The 21,211-nt window shown below is 42.6% G+C and overlaps 1 protein-coding gene across 4 annotated transcripts in view; it reads right to left on the minus strand.

Annotated features, from left to right (window-relative positions):
* The window catches only part of LOC114872584, a 148,191-nt gene that overhangs the window by 10,880 nt on the left and 116,100 nt on the right, over window positions 1-21,211 (minus strand). For 3 of the 4 annotated variants that reach the window (XM_029179923.2, XM_029179924.2, XM_029179925.2), the window contains 7 exons: window positions 20,588-20,731; window positions 18,117-19,045; window positions 15,172-15,269; window positions 14,913-15,031; window positions 8,716-8,884; window positions 8,107-8,261; window positions 1,687-1,797 (listed from right to left, as the gene is read on the minus strand). In XM_029179923.2, the coding sequence (XP_029035756.2) occupies window positions 1,697-1,797; window positions 8,107-8,261; window positions 8,716-8,884; window positions 14,913-15,031; window positions 15,172-15,269; window positions 18,117-19,045; window positions 20,588-20,672 (1,656 nt within the window). In that variant the 5' untranslated portion in view covers window positions 20,673-20,731 and the 3' untranslated portion in view covers window positions 1,687-1,696. Of the gene's footprint in view, window positions 1-1,686; window positions 1,798-8,106; window positions 8,262-8,715; window positions 8,885-14,912; window positions 15,032-15,171; window positions 15,270-18,116; window positions 19,046-20,587; window positions 20,732-20,843; window positions 20,934-21,211 lie in introns of those variants that run through there. The other variant, XM_046288382.1, reaches the window with a different exon arrangement.

Raw genomic sequence — 21,211 nt, forward strand, 5'->3', positions numbered from 1 at the left:
AACAAAAGCGAAGGAAGATTTCACGAACCTTTCCTCGCGGAAACACGGCATCGAATGTTTCGATGCCAAGATAGCAGCTCGTAAATTTTCCGTAAATTCTACGAACTTCTAACTGGATTCACGAACCGACGACGTAAACTGTAATTTGACTGAAAAGAGCAGCGGGGAAATCGACAGCAGGAAACCGCACCGTCAGTTGAAGTCCCTGATACGACGAGTAGAAAGGAAAAAGGCAGAAAGCGGACATCATCCAAGGTAAATAACAAGGGGAAACCAGCAGTTATTGCGTGGCCGACGAAAAGAAGCGGATAAAACTATAAACAGCGAACAGAAACGAAGCGTGTAAGTTAAAAAGAAGAAACCGCTGGTAACGAGAATCACGCGGCAGCCAGGGGAAAGTCCAGTGGGAAACAAAGAAGAAATTCCGGCACGCGAAAGATAAAGGGACGAGAGCGAGGGTGCGAGAAAGCAGAAGAACAGGCGAAACGAAGAGGAAAATCGTAGAATCGTGAAGGGAGGTAAACGGGCTTGAAAGAATAGAAAAAAAGAATGGAAAAGGGTCGGGCTTGGTAAAACGGATCGCAAGAACGGCAACAAAGATAGAAGAAACGGAAACTGAGTTGCCAAGGGAGTTCTAAATCCCAGGGAAACAGCAGGAAAAGCGCAGCGGGCAAAAAATCAGAGGGCAAACACAGAGGGGAGAGAAAAGTTGACAGAAATGAAGGAGAAAAAAACGGTGGAAAGTAGCGAACCGATACTCAATCGCGAGCAAACATATTGGTAACGGATAAAAAAGAAGAGATTCTGTAAACACTTCGACGGAAAATCGACGAGAAATCTACAGGAAATAAGATACTTGGTCAAGAAAAAAATAAAATAAAAAGAAGGAAATGGAACACCAAGAGGTTTCGTTGAACGCAAAACCAACAGATAAATGGTAAAACGAGAATAGAAACTGGAAAAATAAAAAGAACAAAGTGAAGAGAAATTTACGGGAAAACAAAATAATTTGTCAGGAGAAGGAATAAAGTTTTGAAGTGGTTGGTCGAAATCAAAAGGGTACGGTAATGACTTCGATAGGACAATGGGGACAACGGACAACTCGAGAACTTTACGAGCTTTGGGACGTTAATGATTACAATAATCGGCAAAGTTCTCACGGCAATCATCGCCACCGCAGACGTAATAATACGATCATCCTAATAACCATAGTTGGCGTACGGTTTTATATGTCCATCAGTATGTTCTCGCCGAGTTTCAACCGACACATGCAACGATAGTTCTACTACAGATCCTATCATTGAGCGTCGAACGACGGAATCTTCTAGCCAGTTCCCAACAACTACCGCACAAAGGATGAAATTGAAATGACATTTGAATTTCCATGGGGAACGCTTCAAATTCCGACGCTAGTTTATGTCCAACAACTGGAACTGCTTAGCATTTTCCTATTGTATCGTATATTTTTAGATAAACAGATTACGATAACCATGGGATCATTGTTTTCTATTAACATATTGTCTCAGTGAAAATGACTGTACATAGTCAGACATACCGAAATTTAATTTAAGAATACGAATGATTAATTGTAAAATTTAAGCTCACTAGTGTAAAAACGTCCAGCAAAAACCATGCAAGTGTTAAAAGAAGGTGAAATGGCGAACCATTTTACAATTAGAGACTGACCTTAATATTGTCATCTAGAGAAGACGTAGCTTATGGTTAAGTGAATTAGCCAGAGGTTCAGAAACGCCCTGGAGACCCCGTTACCGTCGTGCACCGCAGCTGGCAGCTCTCCTGAAACGAAGAAGAAGAAATTAAATTAGGTGACATCGGTGTGTTTACTGAGTTACTGGATCAATTTTCTATCTACTTTCCTTCAGGATCTTTCATTTGTCGGTGTAAAAATCCTCAAAAAAGAAACACGTTTTATTTAAAGTACAGAAGGATTTACCATCCCTTTGGAAAGGGTAAAAATTATTCATACAAATATAGAATCTCTCAATCTTTTTGCGAAACTTTAAATCCCTTGAATTCTAGCCAACTCTATATTCCCTTTTCTTTATTTTTACATGGAAAATAGTTGTCGGCCACAATTCACGAAGGCTTTACCTTCGCCCATAAAGCTTCCTACCTGTTGAACCGTCAGAAGCAATATTACTTGAAATAAAACCGACACCCATGGTAGAGTATCACGCGATCGCACCATAGGTGCTTCCTCTCCTCTACGGTCTACAGTAAATCCCGAATCGTTTCTACTAAAGCCAAGAAGATTAATCAAATCTTAAATTCTCCGAAATATTTTCACCTAGTTGAAAAATAATTTTTGGATAAAAATTTCTGTAACTCGAGACTAGCTCTACCGTTATCGAACTTTCTTAAACAGAAGTGGTTTCCTTACACAGGAAAGAAAGAAGATTGAATTTTACAGAGGAGGACAATGAAGAAGTGATCGATAGAAATGTGGAGCAAAAGTCTGGCAAGTAAAGATCAATCGAAGAATCGTTGGTCGTGGAAAACTGGACGACGTCATGGACTCGCGTTCACGTAAATCACGCGGTCGAATATATATTTTATTTTCCAGCGTAGCCAGTGACAGGCTTGTAAGCGTTCGCTCGCTAGCTCCTGGTGCTCGTGCCGTCGACAAGAACACATTTGTCATTTCATTAATGGTTGTTCCGTCTATAGGTTTTCTGTCAGCCACAGCCCGCCGCAGCTTGACGTATTTTGGTGGCGTCCGTTTAATCGCTCTTCGACCGAGTTACGTTTCCTAGATAATAGTTCGAGGCACCCTCGGCCTTTCATGAAATTAGGCAGTCCTTATTAATGGCTCTTACGCCGCGACCAGCCTATCCGCTTCATCCTTTGCTTCACTCTTCAGTCGTTCGTTCAACCGGAAGCGCCCATCGTTCAACCGAGCGACGCCCCTTTTCGCTTGCAACTTTCCACTTCTCGATGCATTCGAGTTTGCGGAAAAAGCGCGAGTTATTGTGTTATTTCGTCGAAGAACAGCGAGCATTTAATCTTTTATGGAGGGCTTTTAAAGTAGAAGAGGTACAGTTTCGAGAAAGGTAGCCTTTCCCTAGGGAAAATGGCAATATAGAGAGAGGAATACTAGAGTTACCTCGCAACGGGTTTTATTTCAATATCGATTGAAAGATTCTGATTTTACGAATAAGGCGTGTGACAATTCTTGAAGCTGCATAATTCGCTCCAAGACAGAGTATTAGAAAATTCCTAAGGGAGAAGGAAATCCAGCACAGATTGAAATGGAAGTTAATCACCGGTGTCCGGGATCCGAGATTTTCAGGTAGAAAAATAGCCACCCACCTTGTCGAGCTGTCAGGCTGTGCCCTACTGATTATCGATCATTCGAAACCTCCGGAGGATCGAAGGAACGTCCTTCCGGTTCTTCGACGAGAGCCTGATAGAAAATGTGCTCCTGGCTGATGTCCAGGATCGTCCTGGAATTTGTCTTTCTCGATACCCTTTTCCCGACCAACGTAACATCTTCGTCCTTTCGTTTTCTTTCGAGAATTTTTCAATTCGATGCTTTCGCACGTCTGTCCCCTTTCATCGGCTTCCACAAGTTTTCTTTTCTTTCAGTAGAATTCCTCCTGCCGGTGAGTTTCACAGACCGACTCTTTGATCTTTCAATTTTCCCTGACCCTGTCTGTCTGGCAATTTCCAGATTTATTTTCTTTGATTCCCCGACATTCCTTCGCCGCGAGACATCTATTTATTTGCTTTCTTTGGATCGTTTTCCGTTTCAGTTTCCACTCGCGCGGTAGACTTCTTTCTCTTCAGTTAGCTTTCCCTTTTCCGCACCATTGATCCCCTTCTTTCTCGTCTAGTTTCTCCATCGTTCTCTTTAAATCTGTCACTTCTGTTACTGACCTTCTTAGGAAGTTTCAATAAATCAACCGGTAATAATTTTATATCTAAGAAATCCAAAGCCCAATTTTAATGACACCTGGCTCCTCGAAATAAATGATCGAATTCCGCTAAAGATTTCCACCCTTCGTAAATGTCACATTTCTCCTTTTTTCCCCCATGAAACCAAGAGCCTTTTTCCTTCGATAAAGACAAAGGGATCCTCGGGGTTGGCGTTCTATCAGAACCGAGCCGGTGATAAACTTGTCAAAATGATGGCCGCAGGGATAAAGCGGAAGGTCATAGGTCAGGAGGACCGTTTCGGCTCATATGTGGGGTTACGCTTCCTGAAGACGGAAGCCTCCTATCGAAATCACGTGGCAGAATTTACTATTGGTCACTTCCTGTCCTCGTAACTTTCGTCTAGCAAACCGACCCGTAACGTTACGATCCTCTTGTTGCGATCGATTTTATTGAACACTCTAAGGTATCCTCGGAAGAAGAAGAACCGTTCCCGAGGCCTCTTTAGAAAGTCGATTTTAACTTCACCCTGTCCATTGAAACTCGAGGATCTTTTAGAAATCTTTTAGAGGATCTTCATTGATTTCGTTGGGTGTTTGGCGAATTTAAATAGACCAGAGTCGTCGAGAGTTTCGGATAAATCGTGAAAAGTTGACCCTCGAATGGCAGAGCTGCAGCTTTGCGTTTCGAGGGTTGATGGTTGAAAATTTAGTTAATTTTATTTTCTATCGATAAAAAAGGCAAACTTTCCTGTAAACACCACAACAATAAAGAACACCATCTTCAGAGCATGACACAGTTCTATAAAAAAAACCTCTTCGTGATCTAATCAAGTAAAAAGGGAATCAAAGTTTGAATTATCAAGAGCTGAGAGTACTTCAATTAGAATCGCGTGATCTTTGTGTTCATCGTGCTCTAATTTACCCCACGTCGACAGACAAGAAAGAGAAATAAGCAGATCAAGCCGCAACACCAAACTCACTCTCTTTTAAAGATTTCTCTTCGAGCGTAATCTGTAAACAGGGATACGGATGAAAGGTTCACTCGTCAAGCAACGTGATAAAAGCTACCTGTCTCCCTCAACTTTCTCCCTTTCTTCGTCTTTGATTATCGGCTCTCTTCGAATCCGAGGCACGTATACCTCTGCTAAGTTATTTCCTCCAAGATGCGACACGTTCGCCGGATTTCCGAAAGATGGACGGGATTGCTTTTTGAATAAAAGCGTCATCGTCAACGATATTTTAAACTACATAATGTGTATCTCCTTTCTTTTCTTCTTCTTATAGAAGAGGAAACATTTATATTGCGATCTAAATTGTTTCTCGGAACATTTCTTCGAGTAAAACATTTCCTGCAATGTTTCATTGCGATTCAAACACGGTAGATGGTAAACACGCTAGCTTTCAGAAAAGAATTTATGTACATATCGAATCGGGTTCGGTCGCTTCGGTAATGTTAGCTTCGATAATGATCGCTTCAATCGCGTTCAGACACGAATGTCGATCGATTGAACGTCGAGGTCAGTTAAACCCAGTCAATAACAGAGAGTCAATAATCCCTTGGTTGATAATCTAACCAACCACTTCTCAACAATCCTCTAGCAGGGAAAATGCTGATAATTGTCGAAAATTGTTGAAAATGATTCGAGAATCGAGAAATCATTCGTTCCTCCAAAATTGAATAATATCTAATCTTGTAAGTTTGATTAATAATTCATCTGGGTATAAAGTTCGATATCGATCCGGAACAATGTATCGAGCGTGTGCTTGTTTCGTAACTATAATGATCAATTTTCCGTTCTCTGATAATTAATCTTCTTACACGGTGTGCGGCCGACTCAGGCTGAAATTGGTCTAACTCTCTAATTGCGCTAATTACCTTAGCAGCTTTGAGCAATTCGAATGCTCCGACGTTTGACATTCGGCTAATTATAGGCGCGTCTCGAGTACATTCCATTGTCTCCTTTCGCCGTCTCGATTGTACCTAACTTAGAATGATTAGCATCATTATTTATTAATCTTTCGACCTATTAATTCTTTCATTTTACCATGATCTAACCTTTTAAAATATTTTATATCCACGACTGTTTCCCATAAGAGGATCGTTCAATTTTCACGAAAGAGGATAACGTGCCACGGAACCGTCCATCTTTGGCTTATTATGCCGGTCCGAGGGTGTTCTTCCGTCGAAACGTTAGCTTGGGATAGCATTAGAAGCGAGACCGAGGAGAGTCACGAACAGTCAAACATGCTGGGATAAGGCTTGCAAATGGAGGAAAAAAGTGGCCAGCACGATAACGCCATTCCCCTTCTGTCGACTCTGCTTTCATCCTCTCGTCCATCCAACCTTCCAGCTTTCACGCCTCCGACTTTTTTACCCCGTTCTCCTGTTACCGGTCTTCTCATTCCCGACGCGTTGCGCCGTCACATTAGGCTGGCGGCGTTTCCATTTTCATGAAACGCGCCTCGTCGACGGCAACGACGACCCGTTAACGCCAACGGACGAACCCTAGCGCGCATCTAGATTGCATCCGTGAACCATCCTCACCCGCTGGTTAATCTGCATTATCGCACCTTTCCGTCGGTTCGAACGTTTTTTCACCAGGATGCTGAACCATTTGTGGACCCGATAGATGTTTGATTATGATAATCGGTTGTATTTGCTTTTATGGAACGCTATTAGGATATCAAAACCATTGTCAACGTGGAAGTGGAAAAATGTTACACAGGGGGTTCTGTAACTTGATGGTAAGAGGCAATCGTAGGATTCCTTTGTCTATGGGTTAGGTCTTAGATGCAGAAATAGAGCTGTAATAATGATTCCAAAGAGCAGTAAAATGTCAAATACGGGTTAAAGGGGTAAAAGCGGTAGTATGTTCTTCCACGTGACCACAGAACTCGGTCGACTTCTTGGTGGTCAAAGTTTCGCGCGTCGTTTCGCCGACATTGTAACGGGGCGCACGTTTTCAGGATGAAAGAAGCTGAAAGCTACCGTGAAAAGGCGCTCTCTTGGCGGAAATCCTTCTGCTTTTACGACAAGGTTGAGCTTCTCTCTATCCTTGCCCGATTGTGCGATTCCAGACACAACAGTCGTTTACCATTTCGAATATACGTTTCACGATCCGGCGGGGAACAAATTCTAGACGAATTCTACTCGATCTTCGTCGATTTACCTCTTAATAACTGGCGGTTCTCGTTGGAATTACAAATCGCTTGTGGAGCACCGCGATCGAGAGAGTAACCAAGGGGTAACGCGAGATTAATCTGGTCGTTAGAAAGGTAATCCGCGATCGAATTACTTTGACCTCTTTCCAGAGAATCCATTCTTTTCCCGGCTCTTTTTTTGAACAGAATCGATACGATTTAATGATCCGTCTTCGTTTCTGACGTTACCAGCGAATATTGTTAGAAAAATTGTAACGCGATCTCTTTATTTTGAAATCTTTCCTGGGTAATTATCGGGCGGGCGGGTTGATCGAAAGAAATTTATCAGAAATTGGAAAACCGTTGGTGAAAAAGCGACTACATAATCTTGCAACAAAATAAGAAAAAAGTAAGAAATTACATTACAAGGGGAGCAGAAGGCTATCCGTCTTCATGATAGGACAATTTCTCCGTCGATTTACGAATGCGACGTTATCGTATCGCGATCACGACGAAAATTCGTGTTTCACCCTGGAAGACAAAATGGACCGGATTTTATCTCGCCTCAGGATCCTAGAGGTACACGCCCGATTAGGCATCCTGGAATAGGTTCAATCGACCACGAGCCAAGGTGATTCGCTCCAACGACACGACGTTCTCCAAAGGATAATGTTGCGAGAACACTCTGGCCTTTCCACCCGGTATACCTTTCCTTCTAGTTGATATCAAGAATTTTCAGCACATTTCGTAGGCGTGTTATCCGATAAGGAACTGTTCTATCCGACGATCATCGTAAATGTGGCTGAGATTTTTTTATGGTTAACCGATCATCGATGATGTACCGTTTATCCTAGCTTTATCGCATTTATGATTTCATATTTGAAAACTGGTAATAGAAATTTTTAATCAACGATATAATGATGTAGAAGCAAAGAAAGCAAACTATGAAAGTAATTCAAAAATTATTAGAAAAATCGATCGATTTTCTCCGAAGCAATCTAAATTTTCCTGAATCCTCAATTTCCGAAAACTTTCCACTTCATACGAATGATACAAAATGAAGACTTACCGTTCAGCACGTGGACCGCTATGGTGGTTTTCGCTTTCCCTGGCACCACGCAGCTATAGTTCCCAGCGTGTCTAGGGGTGGCTCTCTCGACGATCAAGGTGCTGACGATCACGAGGACCTCCTTGCCGGACGAGGTCTCCGTCGTCCTGTTCTCGCTGGAAAACGAGATATCCGAGCGTAACCCATATCCGGCTCACGTACCAACCTAATACCACGTATCCATGCTATGGTGTGGAGAAAAGGGGGTTCAGGCGAGGAAGGTAGAGGGTCGATGAAACGCGAGAAAGCTCTCGTTTCATAGATACGGGGTCTTAAGTGGGTCTCGAGGCGTTTTTCCTCTCGCTTCTCCTCTTGGTGTTTGATAATTTCATTAACGGTGGCTACAAGGTAACGAGGTGTTTTGTGAAATTGCTCCCCGCCGATGGTTCCTGTTCGGTGGACAGGATAAGGGTTTCGTGGCTCGTTAAAATTATGTTTCTAATAAGTGTACTCGTTTCAGGGTCGTTATGAATTCAATTGGTGGTTATTAGGTCGGTCATCGTCAAGTTTATTTAATTTTCCGATATCTCCTATGAAAAATGTTCGCAGTAGCGGATTAAGGAAACTCACCTGACATCTTCTGTCAGCGTTTCATCTCCCCTGGTCCAAACAACGGCCTCATCGAGTGACTCAATTACGTCTCTGGCTTCGCACCTGAGTTTCAGGGCGCTGCCTGCCTTTAGGTGCCTCTCTTTAGGCACAACTCGTCCAGAATCGTCCGTTATTGTCAATTCCGGCGCTGAAAATATAAAACACGTTTCCTCTGATAAACGATACCCATTCCGAAACACCATCGCGTGTAGCAGATAAAGAAAATTTCACGTTCTGCGAGGATATTAAACACAAACACTCGGGGGTTTCAATTACCAGGAACAGCGATAAAAATGTTCCTCCCCCGTGCTTGGGATTAAAGATCCAGGTAAGAGTACGATTATGCGAGGTCACGTTGAATTACATTCGCCGTTAAATGTATTCATAATTAACAGTCGTAAAGCGACAACTCGTTCGATATCTCCGGCGACTAATTTACATCGTATAATTAAAGCATCCCGCAATATCCTCGACAGAAGTGTACCCGTTAACGAGATGTCGGACGATCGCTAAGAAATCGTTTATTAAAAACCACCACCTTTCCTCGACCTATTAAAATACACGTCCTGTCAGGTAGACAAGTGGCGAAATAGGGATACCAGGTGTCTGTCCGAAAGGACATTTTCTAATTTAAAAATCAAATAACTAATCCCAACGAAAATTCACCTTATCAACTTCCTATCGGTTAAACAGGTTCAACAGCGATGCCGGAAGTCAGGATATCGTCGTCAGTTATCTTTTCGAGTATCCAACACGGTTTCTGACGAATGGGATACAGATAGGAGGTATCGGTACGTGACCATTCATACAAATGACGAGAGAAAGAAAGAAGAGTGAAGAACAGGGGATATAAGTTGTAGCTTTCGCAGGTTTCGAAGGAAAATCGACGTCGGGAAGCGTTCGTGACCGGCAGAATAAACGCTTTGAAACAGTTAAACATCGACGATCCTCGTAGCGACGTCATCGGGTTCGACGCCTCGCACACGACTCTCTTCCAGGTCGTCGTTAGAATTCAACACCGTCGTCCGACTACGATTCTCGAGTAGGCCACTATGCAAATTTCCTCTCGTCTTCTCATTACTTTTTTTTCGCCACTTTACACACTCGTATAGGGAAACTTTGACGTAACAGAGCTACCTTGTTCTACTTTTATCCCGAATCAAATAGTTGATCAATTGTCAAAACAACCCTAACGATTCGAAACTAAAGCATCTACTTTCCATTGCTATCTATCTAGGACGAAAGCGAGCCACGAGGCACGCGATTCAGAAAAACAGTGTCGTAACGATCCTCGTCAAAGGACAATCTCTACGAGCGTTGTTCGCCAAGTTGGGATGATTTCCAGGACGGAACGACAGTTTCGACTTTATCGACGACAATTGTTACGAGAGTAAGCGTAACGTTATACGAGGGAATCTAAAGGGAACAGGACAGTGTCCCGTTTCTCTCTTTCCGGCACGGATTTCGTATAATTCAGCGATTTTCCACGGCGGATGATCAATGTTCCAGCGGGACGAAGAAGAAAAAGATTGTACGGCGTCGGGATGTATCGACTGGACGCGACGGTTTAGCGGATCCTCAAAGGCGACAAGAAAAGTCTCTTTCTCGCCGAACTCAGCCATATATTCGCAATAATTCAACGGGTAACCGCGTTTTTGCGTACGCGTGACTGAAAAGAAATTCCTCCTCGCTTTCCCGTGGTAGGAAACGCGCGTGACCGGGCATACTTTCACGGATTGCTAAAGCGCATCTTTGTCGCGCGGAATTCCAAAGACGCGGACCGCTGGTCACGCGGTCGACGAACAAAACATCGCCGGGCGTGAAGTAAAATTTTATTCCGACCGGCAGACCGCAACCGTTCCGTCGGGTGTATTTTTTCTCCAACTCCGAGTCGCACGGAATTTTCAGAATTTCAAACACGCGCGATGCCCCGCGTCGCGTGTTAATAAAATTTCTATGCGACCGAGCGTCCACGTCCCTCGGCGAACCCTAATTCGAACCCTCCGGCTTCTGGCAGAAGAATTTCCCTTCGAAGGAAGAGGCAATTTAAAAATAAAAAAAAAGATACCTTCGCAGTTGCAGAAGGTAAATACAACTTTGGAATTATTCAAAAAACGGTTGCTGGGGGATATGTAAATCCGAGAGTGACCTTAGGCGAGTAAATCGCAAATAAATTCTAATTAGAAACACTCCGCTGTTATTTCTTTATCATTTATTCACTCAACGCTATGCGCAAATTTGAATATCTCATGGCATCCTAGAGTACTGGTAACTTGCAGACGGATTATGTAATCTGATACAGAAGTGATCATGCTAGCGGACTCAAAGGCAGTGCCTTTGATACACCACCATAAGCACCCTTATCCGTAAATGAAAAATCTAAACCGTGGCGTTACCCTATCGAATTTCTGTTTGTCTAAAACGTGTCGATCAATACTTCGCGATACTTCTATTCGAGCCTTAAGTTTTCAATTTATATGCAGCCGTAGGTTAGCAAGGGATATCGAGCACGCGATGTTTTCGTCGAAACGTAAGCGCCACCGTTCAAAACCAGACGAATCTGCAAACTAGATCGAGTTGTACGTACGATTCATCTGGAAACAGAAAATCTGTAACGTCGATCGACCGCGAATCGCGTTATCTGACAGACCGATTTGTCTGCTATCGTTTGCAAAAAAGGAAAAAACTAAACCATGGATCGGGTTATCATAAGGTGCACTGATAAATCGGTCAAATAGATGAGCCGAGCAATTTATCATACCGGGCGAACCTCGTTCCTCGATTGATCGCGGTGGATAAATAATTGTTCATCGAATCACGAATGGATCCCTTGGATTTTCATAGAAACCTGCCGACATCATGATTACTAAGTAATCTCCTTATTGAGAATTAATCAAAACGGGTAATTAGATTCGTCTGACGATGATCACACGGAAGATTGGTAATAGTATGCTAATACGAATCACCAAAGGTATTAAGGATTGATTATCAGGAATTATTAAGGGTATTAAAGATTCTTGTAACGACAGGTCTGGAAGGATATCGAGAAAGGGTGAGCATTCGTGATGCGGAAGCGTCGGATCTCAGCTTTGCTCGACGAACAGACGCGAGCGGAATTCAATGGAAAATTTAATCCGACGAAATCGGAGCGGACAGGATTGCGAGACGGGACCACGATCGAAATTTCTTTCGGTTGATCATTTTTTAAGCTCCTTTAGGATGAACGTTGAACGCGACGAAGGAAGAGCGTGCATCCAACCGGATCTCCGTTTTCCATGGGGATCTTAGAAAAGTCGCGGAAGGAAGGGAAGAAGAAAGACAAGTATTATTTAAATTGGATCTCGTATGACAATTCTTCTACCAGTTTCGAGAACCGATCTTCTTTCAACAGTAAATTGTCACTGTATCTTTATTCAATACAGAAAATATACCGAATAAAAATCTTGAAATAATTTTTAATTACAAAACTAATTTATTTCCTTCGGACCTCGGTAAGATGCAAACTTTTCGCATCACGAATTTGCATGCTCGGGGAGGAACTTCCGTTAAATATGAGCGCAGCTTGTTGAGGTAAGAAGACGCGCGAACGCCATTTCTCCACGGAGAAAGCGTGTCCCGTTACCGAGTGGATTGTTTAAAACGAGCAGCTTGCAAAATATCTGCTGGCAGAGGTTCATTACGCAAATAGAGGGAGTCCATTAAGGCGGCAGAGGTCGTGCGTAAATTTTTCCCCCTCGACGCCCGAGCATCCGGTAGGAAAGTAGTTTCACCGAATGCCAGCCTCTTTCCTCTCCCTAACTAAGTCATCGTTCTTCCCCGGACAAAAGAAAGCTTCCACGAGTTGCTTTGACCTTTCAAACATTACCTACGACTCGCAGATGGTGGTACGGTTAAAAGGTAGCTCGTCGAAACGACTCGGTTCCGAGGCTTCTTTAAGTAGAAGAGGGTTCTGGGGAAGAACGTCGAAGAATCCGCTTCTTCGGGCCAATAACACGTAGAGCAAGCTTTACGATCGTCTCTGAAGATCCTGTTGGCAATATTTACGACTTTTCTTTGTCCATTTTGGGTCGGGATGCTCGTAATTAAATTTAAGTGCTCATACCGGGATACCTTCTCGGAGAATGTTCTACCTTCGTGAAAGCGGCTTTCCTTTTTATTTTCCGATCATTCGTGCTTCAACGAGACGATCCTTTTCATTTTTGCAACCGTCAAAGATAGTTTGAAGGAAGAGCTTCAACGGAAGTGTGAATAGTCAATGAAAAAGATAGTGATCGGATAGGCGGGGACAGACGAAGATTCATGAATGTTGAATGCAGTTTTAAACAAATTTAATTGAGCATTCATGAAGGTTGAATATTCATCGGTGTTATTGACGAACGTTGTGTTTCATTCATGCAGTCTCTGTCATTTTGTCCCGTTTTCGTTTAATCATCCACCAGATCGATTTCTCATTCTTATCAAGTTCCGTCAGTTTACTGTATCGAATTGAAAAATAAATATCGAATACTCGAAATTTCGACCCGTATAAACTCGCAAAGTAAAAATACAATTTTCTATTAACATTCTAAGGATCCAAAGATGTTCGACAAGGAAAGGGTGTAATAAAGAATTGAAGGATAAATTGGTCCACGTAAAAACAGGCGTCGCAGAAGCGTAGCAAATATTGTCGCAGCCTTCACGGAGCTAACAAATGGAGCACGATGAATGCGTATCAATCATCGTATTAATCGTATCGATGATCGATGACCAGTCGACGCTACACGTCTGCTCGTCGACGGACGAGGCCGCGTTTCACAAGTCGTTCCGACCTGCTCGTAGCTGCTGTTCTAACGTGACAAATATGCAATTTCGAGGAACACGGAAAGTGCAGCCGCCACGCTACCCTGTATAACGTTTTAACGTCATGTTTCTCGTTTCGAATACGAACAACCCAGGACGAACTAATTCCCTTGTTTCCAGTAGCTCGATATCTCTTACAAAGAAAATCAGACGAAATCCTCCTCTTTCCGATGAAACTTTACAGGTTTAATAAGATAAAATACCACCTAGCTTTGTTTATTTTCTTGTCGCTTTATTTTCGCGGGCGACTTAGATGCGAGTGGTAGTATTTTCCGTGATTTCTGATTCCTTCGATACTTCTAGTCAACTGGAAAAACTGGTCCGAGTCGAGAAATTCACGCTGAAGAGAAAGAACACGTAGCAACGTTTGCTCAAAGGTATATTTATTTCTGTGATTGCTACTCTTGACCAACGTGCTTCTTATCGAAAAGCTTTCAACATCTTATAAATCGATACCACCCTGACTCGAAAGAAATATTTTGTTAAATAACTCGGACGCAATACTTCGCGGTAACGTAAGTGGTGTCGGTAAATTATCAAAATTTCGAACGTGATTACTCGTCGGACTGTAATTGAAAGAAGGAACAGTAAAGAATCGTCACAGAATCCTGCAAGGAAGCGAGTTTACCCGTTGGAGCCCGAATTAAGTAGTTCGATCAATCACTGAGCAGACCGAAGCAGCGTGTCGCGGACCTACGATCAATCATCTCCTAACAAATCGTCCCCCAGTGAAATTTATTTAATTCAAAAGCGGCGAACATTGTTCTTATCGATTAATCCTTCCTTCGAATTAACGTTAGAAGAAATCAAAGGTACGGGCTGCGTTCGTCGAGCGAGAAGGAATCAAAGAAATTCCAACTAGCGGAAGACGAATTGACGATTGACAGAGAGCAACAGAGAGAAAGAGAGGAAAGAAGGGAAAAAGAGTCGTGTAACAATGTCGGTTCATCCGGGTTTGTTCTGCCCTACTTCGTCCTTACGGTAGCTTTTGTTCGTCGACCAAACCCTCTTCGGGTCGGATCAGATTACTGGCACGGGGCGCTTTGGCCGAGGAAATGCGGGTTTCCATTGCACCGAATCGGCGACGTAAGGGGATTGGGAAACGCGAGACCGGCAATACTTAGCCGGCAACCCTTTATACCCCTCAAACCCTGACTCGTTCCTCCCTTTCTTGGTCTTCGATGTCGATTCGAACCAACGAATCGTCCACTATTGGTCAAGCTTCGCTTCTGATGCGAATGAGATTTCTTTTTTTTTCTTTTGAAATCAGAAACTACCGGATATTGAACCAAGAGGTTTTTTTTCTAATAAAAGGATCAGCCGAAAGGATCACTCACCCGTGACGACGACGTTAATTTTCTTAACCAAAGGTGGATGTGTCGCAACTTGGCACTTGTAGAGACCAGAATCCCTCGGAGTCGCGTACAGAATCTGTAATCTCCAGTTGCTTGGATACCTGCAGGATGTAACAGGGAATCTTACTCGCGACTCGTTTCAGAAATCCCTTCGCTTTTGTTAGGGTTAAAGCGTTAAACACGAATTGCTTTCCAATCGAACAACTTGAATTTTATTTTAAAAAGAAATTATTTCTCTTACCGAAAGTTCAGAGTGATCCTTTGATCCGCGCTGTACGGTTTCTTGCCAACTGTGAGCAATCGAAGGGAATCCTTGCTGTGCTGTTGCAACCACGTCACCTGAATCAGAAGCGAGAAAATATCTGTCGTTATTGCCTCGTAAATCATGGATTTCTAGAAACAGTTGGGCCGTAGTAAAATAGACGTGGTATTGTTTCGATGGCGAAGGAATTAAACGGGATCTCGTCGAAAGGTAATAATTTCACGGTAAGGAATCGAGAAGCTCTATTCGTTGAATCGTCCACGAATGAATACCGTCCTGCAATTTCTCGTTAAGTGTTCGAGAAAGCCTGGCTTACGTTCTTTACTCTACTTGCCCGTCTTTTCTTTCCTCTGCACTCCGTCGTCATTTTTTCTTATCATCCCGGATCCCTGTTTTATACCGTACGTGACGAGTGTCGCGATAGAGGGATACCAAGGATTGTCAAGCTTTGGCTTTTGTCCTTGGAAGCTACCATGCTGATATTTTCTCTTCTCGCTGAATAATAACTCGGTTAAATCTGTACTTTTCCTTTGCGACTTTTCATCATTTATAATTGCAATTATTCAAAATTCTCGAACGATTGCTTCGAGAATACAGAGATAATTATAATACAATAATATTATTTACTGATTAATCAAACAATACGAGACTAGAATAACCATCGGCTCTAAATATCAAACGAAAATTCACACGTGAGTATCGAGTTTAGAGGATGTTCCTCTTTCCGCAAACGGTGAACCGGTTAAAATCATTCCCTGGGGCTTTGATAATTGCGTTAACCAAAACATCATGAAACATTCACTTCTCGTGCGGCGTGCGATCATGAAATTTAATAATCGATCAAACTACACCTCGCGCCGACGTCGCGTCAACGCGCCCGGCTGAATGAAACCGATAATCGGCTCCGCGGTTATCGCTCGTGTCCGCTCTGTTACGCGACATCGCGAAAATGTTCCACCTTCCAGCTGGTAAAATTATACCCCATTAAACGAGTAGCGTTTCATGCAAATGTCCCGTGTATTCCATTCCGGATTTGTTAATTAATCGACCACGAACATCGTCCCAGAAACGCGATACTTTGACGCGACGGAGAATAATTTTCAGAAAAGGAAAAATGGAAACGAATTCTTGAAAATCGACGCATATGTACGTCGACGGTTTTACTTGTACCCCGACGAAGAGGTCGTCAGAATTGGATTCTCATTACGTATTCCATGGAATATAAATTCATCTGGAATCCGAAATGACTTCTCGTCTGGACGTCTGCGAGAGGACAACGCGGAATTCGACGAGAGCTGATTACAATGCGAAAAGTTAGCCGACGACGCTAACGAATGATGTTTGCAATTATAATCGTTCCGTTTTCGGCCCTGTTGTCTCTCGTTCGCCAGCTGCGTTTTCCGATTAAACGATGAATAGCCCAGTCCTCCCGAGAGTTGCTGCTTAAGCGCTAATTGCGATGCTTTCAACCCAGTTGCGTGTCTTTCTTCCGGATTACTCGAGACTGCGAGATACTTAATATTATCGAATATTAAGCGAGTCGACTTGTTTCTGATACCGTTATGTCATCGACACCAAAGTATTTTATACAAATATTTCAACAATTTCACTCGACTTCTTTGTAAAGAAAGTTCCACGATCCTAGACGGTGGTGAATCTCGAAAATTGCGTAAGACATTTCAAGAGAATGTTGCTTAACTTCTACAGAACGTGGAATCTCAGTTATTTTAATCAAGTAAAATTGCGTTCGTCAAAATTATTTGTATACGTCCAGAATCCTACGCCCGAAAGTTTCAAGAGAACCTCTAAACATTCTAATATTCCTTCCTTAATTAAAAAGAATTGCATATACGATTGCTCTTCAACGACACTCGAATCAAACTTTTCGATGACCCGTTTGTATCAATCTCAATATTTCCGATTTAACACAGTCGAACACTCTAACCGGAAGAGAATACACGAAATCGTAACGTATGATGCTATCTGTCATCGTTACACGATACTCTGTTCTCTCTGTACCTCTCTGTAAGAGATGTTTACTGGCAACAGAAAAGCATCTCGAATTTCATTGGAAAATATATCAGGCAACTTATAACGTTAAAGCTACAAGTACCAAAGTTCTTATTTTGAATAGTGGTAATAAATTTTTAATTACTTATCACCGGAAAATCCTCGGGTTTCAATAGCAGAACAGATTAATTAATATTAAAATTATGAAACTTTCTCTCGCGTAAAATACACGAACCAGAGCTAATAACAAATAAGTTACATTTAATATTCTCATCTTTCAATAATACGAGATTTAATGTGTATCGTGCTAAATGAATTGAAGCAACGAGGAAGGTTAATAACGAAACAGGAGATTAAACTCCGACGCGATACCTTCGTTCGTTGTATTCCTTGCAAATAAGTATGAAAAAAAGAAAAGAAAAGATTGCATCGAATGGATCGTTTTTTAACATCAGGTACAGGGTAGTTTCTTTTTCATTTTACATTGCAAGTAATCGAGAGGGTAGCGAGTTTCGAAGAGAAAATTTCAGCGGGTAAAAAGAATCGATCCGTGTTCTCGCCTCTCGCTTCATCATCGTGATATCTCTTTATCGTACGTCACGGAGACCATAAAAATATAACAAGACCGTTGCAGCCGGTTTTTCATCATGACATCGCCCATCCTATTTTCCAACTTGCATCAGCCACTGTCTCATAAAGGCAACGGTATTATAAAGGCAACTGAAAGAGCAACCGGTGAAAGGGAGACAAAATAAATAAACTTTCGCCATCGGAATGAGATCAAAAAGAGAACACATTGAACATGTTATGTCTTGCAACAATATATACATATGCCTTTTTTGATATCGTTACCTTACGAACAGAAATCCTGAGAATCGTAAAATAAATTTCAGAGAAAAATAAAATTACATTACCTCTTTATCACCGAGCATCCCGATCTTGCAATCGAGGAGCATCTTGCTCCCTATCCTGGCAGTGATATTCATATCCTGATCCCCATCCTCGAAATAAGGACCAAATTTGCCGAACGCGCTGTCCACGCTCGGCAACACGAATTTCTTTCCAGACAATGGTCTCTGGGTGCTGCTGACTGTCTGATCGTCCTCCATCTCGGTCTTGATCGAGGGTTTTATCTCGTAGAAACCCTTGGTGGACTTGCCTCCGGCTAACAGCAGATTGTTCACCGGTCTGGAATGATCCTTCCTTGTTTCACCTGGATTTCTCGGCTGTTCTTGTTGTCGCGTCTCCTCTCCAGCTGCTGGTACTTGGAACGAGATCGCCCTGATGTCCTCCACGTTCTTCTGCTCGATCTGCCTCGAGTCGGTCGCGATTGTTTCCCGGCTGGACGTCGTAGTGAAGATAAAGTCTCTCTGTATCTCTGCTTTCAAACCATTTGTTATCCCCTGTTCATCCAGGGTGTAGGAAGGCGCTTGCTCGTCCACCTGGACGCGATTTAACTCGTCTTCGCTCTTCGAGGAAGCTGTACTGGAGACAATCTCTCGAACAGACTCGGTCGACGTAGGGAATATCCTACTTATGCTTTGGATTTTGTTATTACGTTCCACCGGTCTCTGTTCTGACTGCTCAGGTTCACGTTCCACCTCGTTCTGTTCAGCCGCGAACGACACGGCTGCGCTTTGATCCCTCTGAAGTTCAGCACTGATATCTTGAACGAGTCGTGTCGCGTTTAACGAGTCGTCGAACCTTCGTTGAATCAATTGAGAATCGTGGAACATCTCGCTGTCGGTGCTGTTCTCGTGGATGGGGTCAGACTGGTTCCTCTGGTTCTCCTCATCGACTTCGGGATGATTGATACTGTGCTCGATCGCGTCGTTGCTCGATTCTGCAACACGGAATAAAATGCATCCTGTGTAGGCGTTTAGTCGTGCAGAACTATTTAACAAGAATATCTCAACCCTCGGCTGATATCAGCCACTCTATTTATTTCAAGAGACTTTCAGGAGAAATACGCGTCGTTTGTAATTTTAGGTCGAAGTTCGGTATCCTTCCTACTCTGCCCCACCTATATTCTCCTCCTCGAGTATCGACTCCTTTTCCAACCGCTCTTAAAGCACGTACCGACGATTTGTTCCCTTCAAACTTCCCTTTTATTTCTTCTTCTATTCGTGTTTTATATTTTTGCAACGTGCGTATTGCAGTTAACGAATCCGTTTAAAGAAAAACAAAGAATTCTTTCGACGATATCAAGACAAAGATCGTCTTGTATTTCAACAAAAAGGAAATAAAGATCGAGCAACTTCTGACCCGAATTCGGACGAAACAAAACCAATAGTAACTCGACGAATGTCTATACCTTTTTCACGATATATCACCGGGAATCAAACACCACGTCACCTTTTGTTTCTCAGAGTTATTGTTTTAACTGGATTTTCGGTCGATCGTCTGTCACGTCCGTTCCTTCCGGCCGATTGAAAGTGCAACATGAATTTAAGAGTAACGCCATTGTGGTCGTGGTATATTGTGAGGGGAAATTTAGTTACTTATTCAATATTTTTATGAAAGAAACCAAAACTTTAAAGTAAAAACTTAACTTTCCTCTATAAACTAGAGGAAATTTTTGCTAATTTTCTCTTAATTACAAGCCCAGGTATGAACGATCGATCACGTAACGTCGCTCGTCGATCATAATTTACAGATCTCACGGTTGAATCTGCAGCTCATGAATTCCGTGGATCATTTTTGCGGAACTTGCCTAGCAAACGGTCGTCGAAAACTTTTTCCCTTCTGTCTCGACCACGATGCATTCTCATCCGTTCGATTGTTTTATCATGATCGATGGCGAGTGAGAACGTGTTTACAGATCGAACGCAAACGATGAAGGTTTGTGTGCGAGAATGAAAAACAGATCTACTGTTAGAACGAATCAAAGAAACGATTTAAAGAGCGAAACTCTGATCGACGAATTGGAACAATTGATTTTTCTTTTTATGCATAAACAGTTAAACGCCAGAAATCCAAAGAATAAAAAAGAGAAAGGAATAATTTTTGTATAGCATCGTGTGTGACACGCGAGAAAATATCGAACAATATTCTATTTTCGATGGCTAACAACGCGACTGATCTTCGACATGCGCGTTGTTTGCGCGTAAACGAATTTTCCGCGATTATTTCCGGCTGGTGGTCCGCGTCATAAAAAGCGACGAACTGTGATCTTTCAGCTCGTGTGTCGAGCGTTTTTTTCGTCGGATCGATCGAGCGCGTTAAACGGTCAAAGCGTTTATTGTCCGGCCGAACGGAATCGCTTACGTGGCGATGCCTGCGATCCGAGTAAATAATCGCGTTCGTTAGAAACATTTGCGAAATCGTGCGAACGAAAAGCGATATTGAAGAACTATGTATGTGCTGGCTATGTAAAAGCACTCACCGGAAGCTGTGACAGTAATCATGACGGAGACAATGGCGATGACGCCGAGCGCCGATGCAGTCGGCCGCATCCTCCAGCCGGTCATATCAAGGATCCGCTCGCTCTCAACCTTCAGGAATCTGCTCCATCCCCTTCATCTTTGTTCTGTAAAAATAAGAAAAATAATCTGTTAGAAACTTGAAATAATCTGTTAGTCACACTGAAATTGAATAATTTCAACATCGAATTTTCAAATAGAACCCACCAAATTACGTACCTTATATTTTTAATAATCCTTTCTATTTCTCTGTAATTGCATTCGAAGCGTCGATCACCATTGACCTACATGACATTCACGTGTCAACCCTAAAAAGACCATCGGGTGCCCCTGTCTTCCTGGGGTTAATACCGGAAATGATCATTCGATCAACCAGTCACTCTTCACCACAAGATCAATCAATGTCTTTTACCCTTAATTCACATGGAGGCAACGAAGTCGATCCTCTTACACCAGGGTAGGATGTTAATTAAATTCCGCGGTTGTTCGAGTTTCGACGAACGTTTAATTAAGAGAAACTTTCATCGGTTCTCGAGCGGCACTTTTTAAACTCTTCACCGAATCGGATTCACGCGGTTGCGGCTTAT

Source organism: Osmia bicornis, chromosome 13, assembly GCF_907164935.1.
Source record: "Osmia bicornis bicornis chromosome 13, iOsmBic2.1, whole genome shotgun sequence".
Classification (NCBI taxonomy): Eukaryota; Metazoa; Arthropoda; class Insecta; order Hymenoptera; family Megachilidae; genus Osmia; species Osmia bicornis.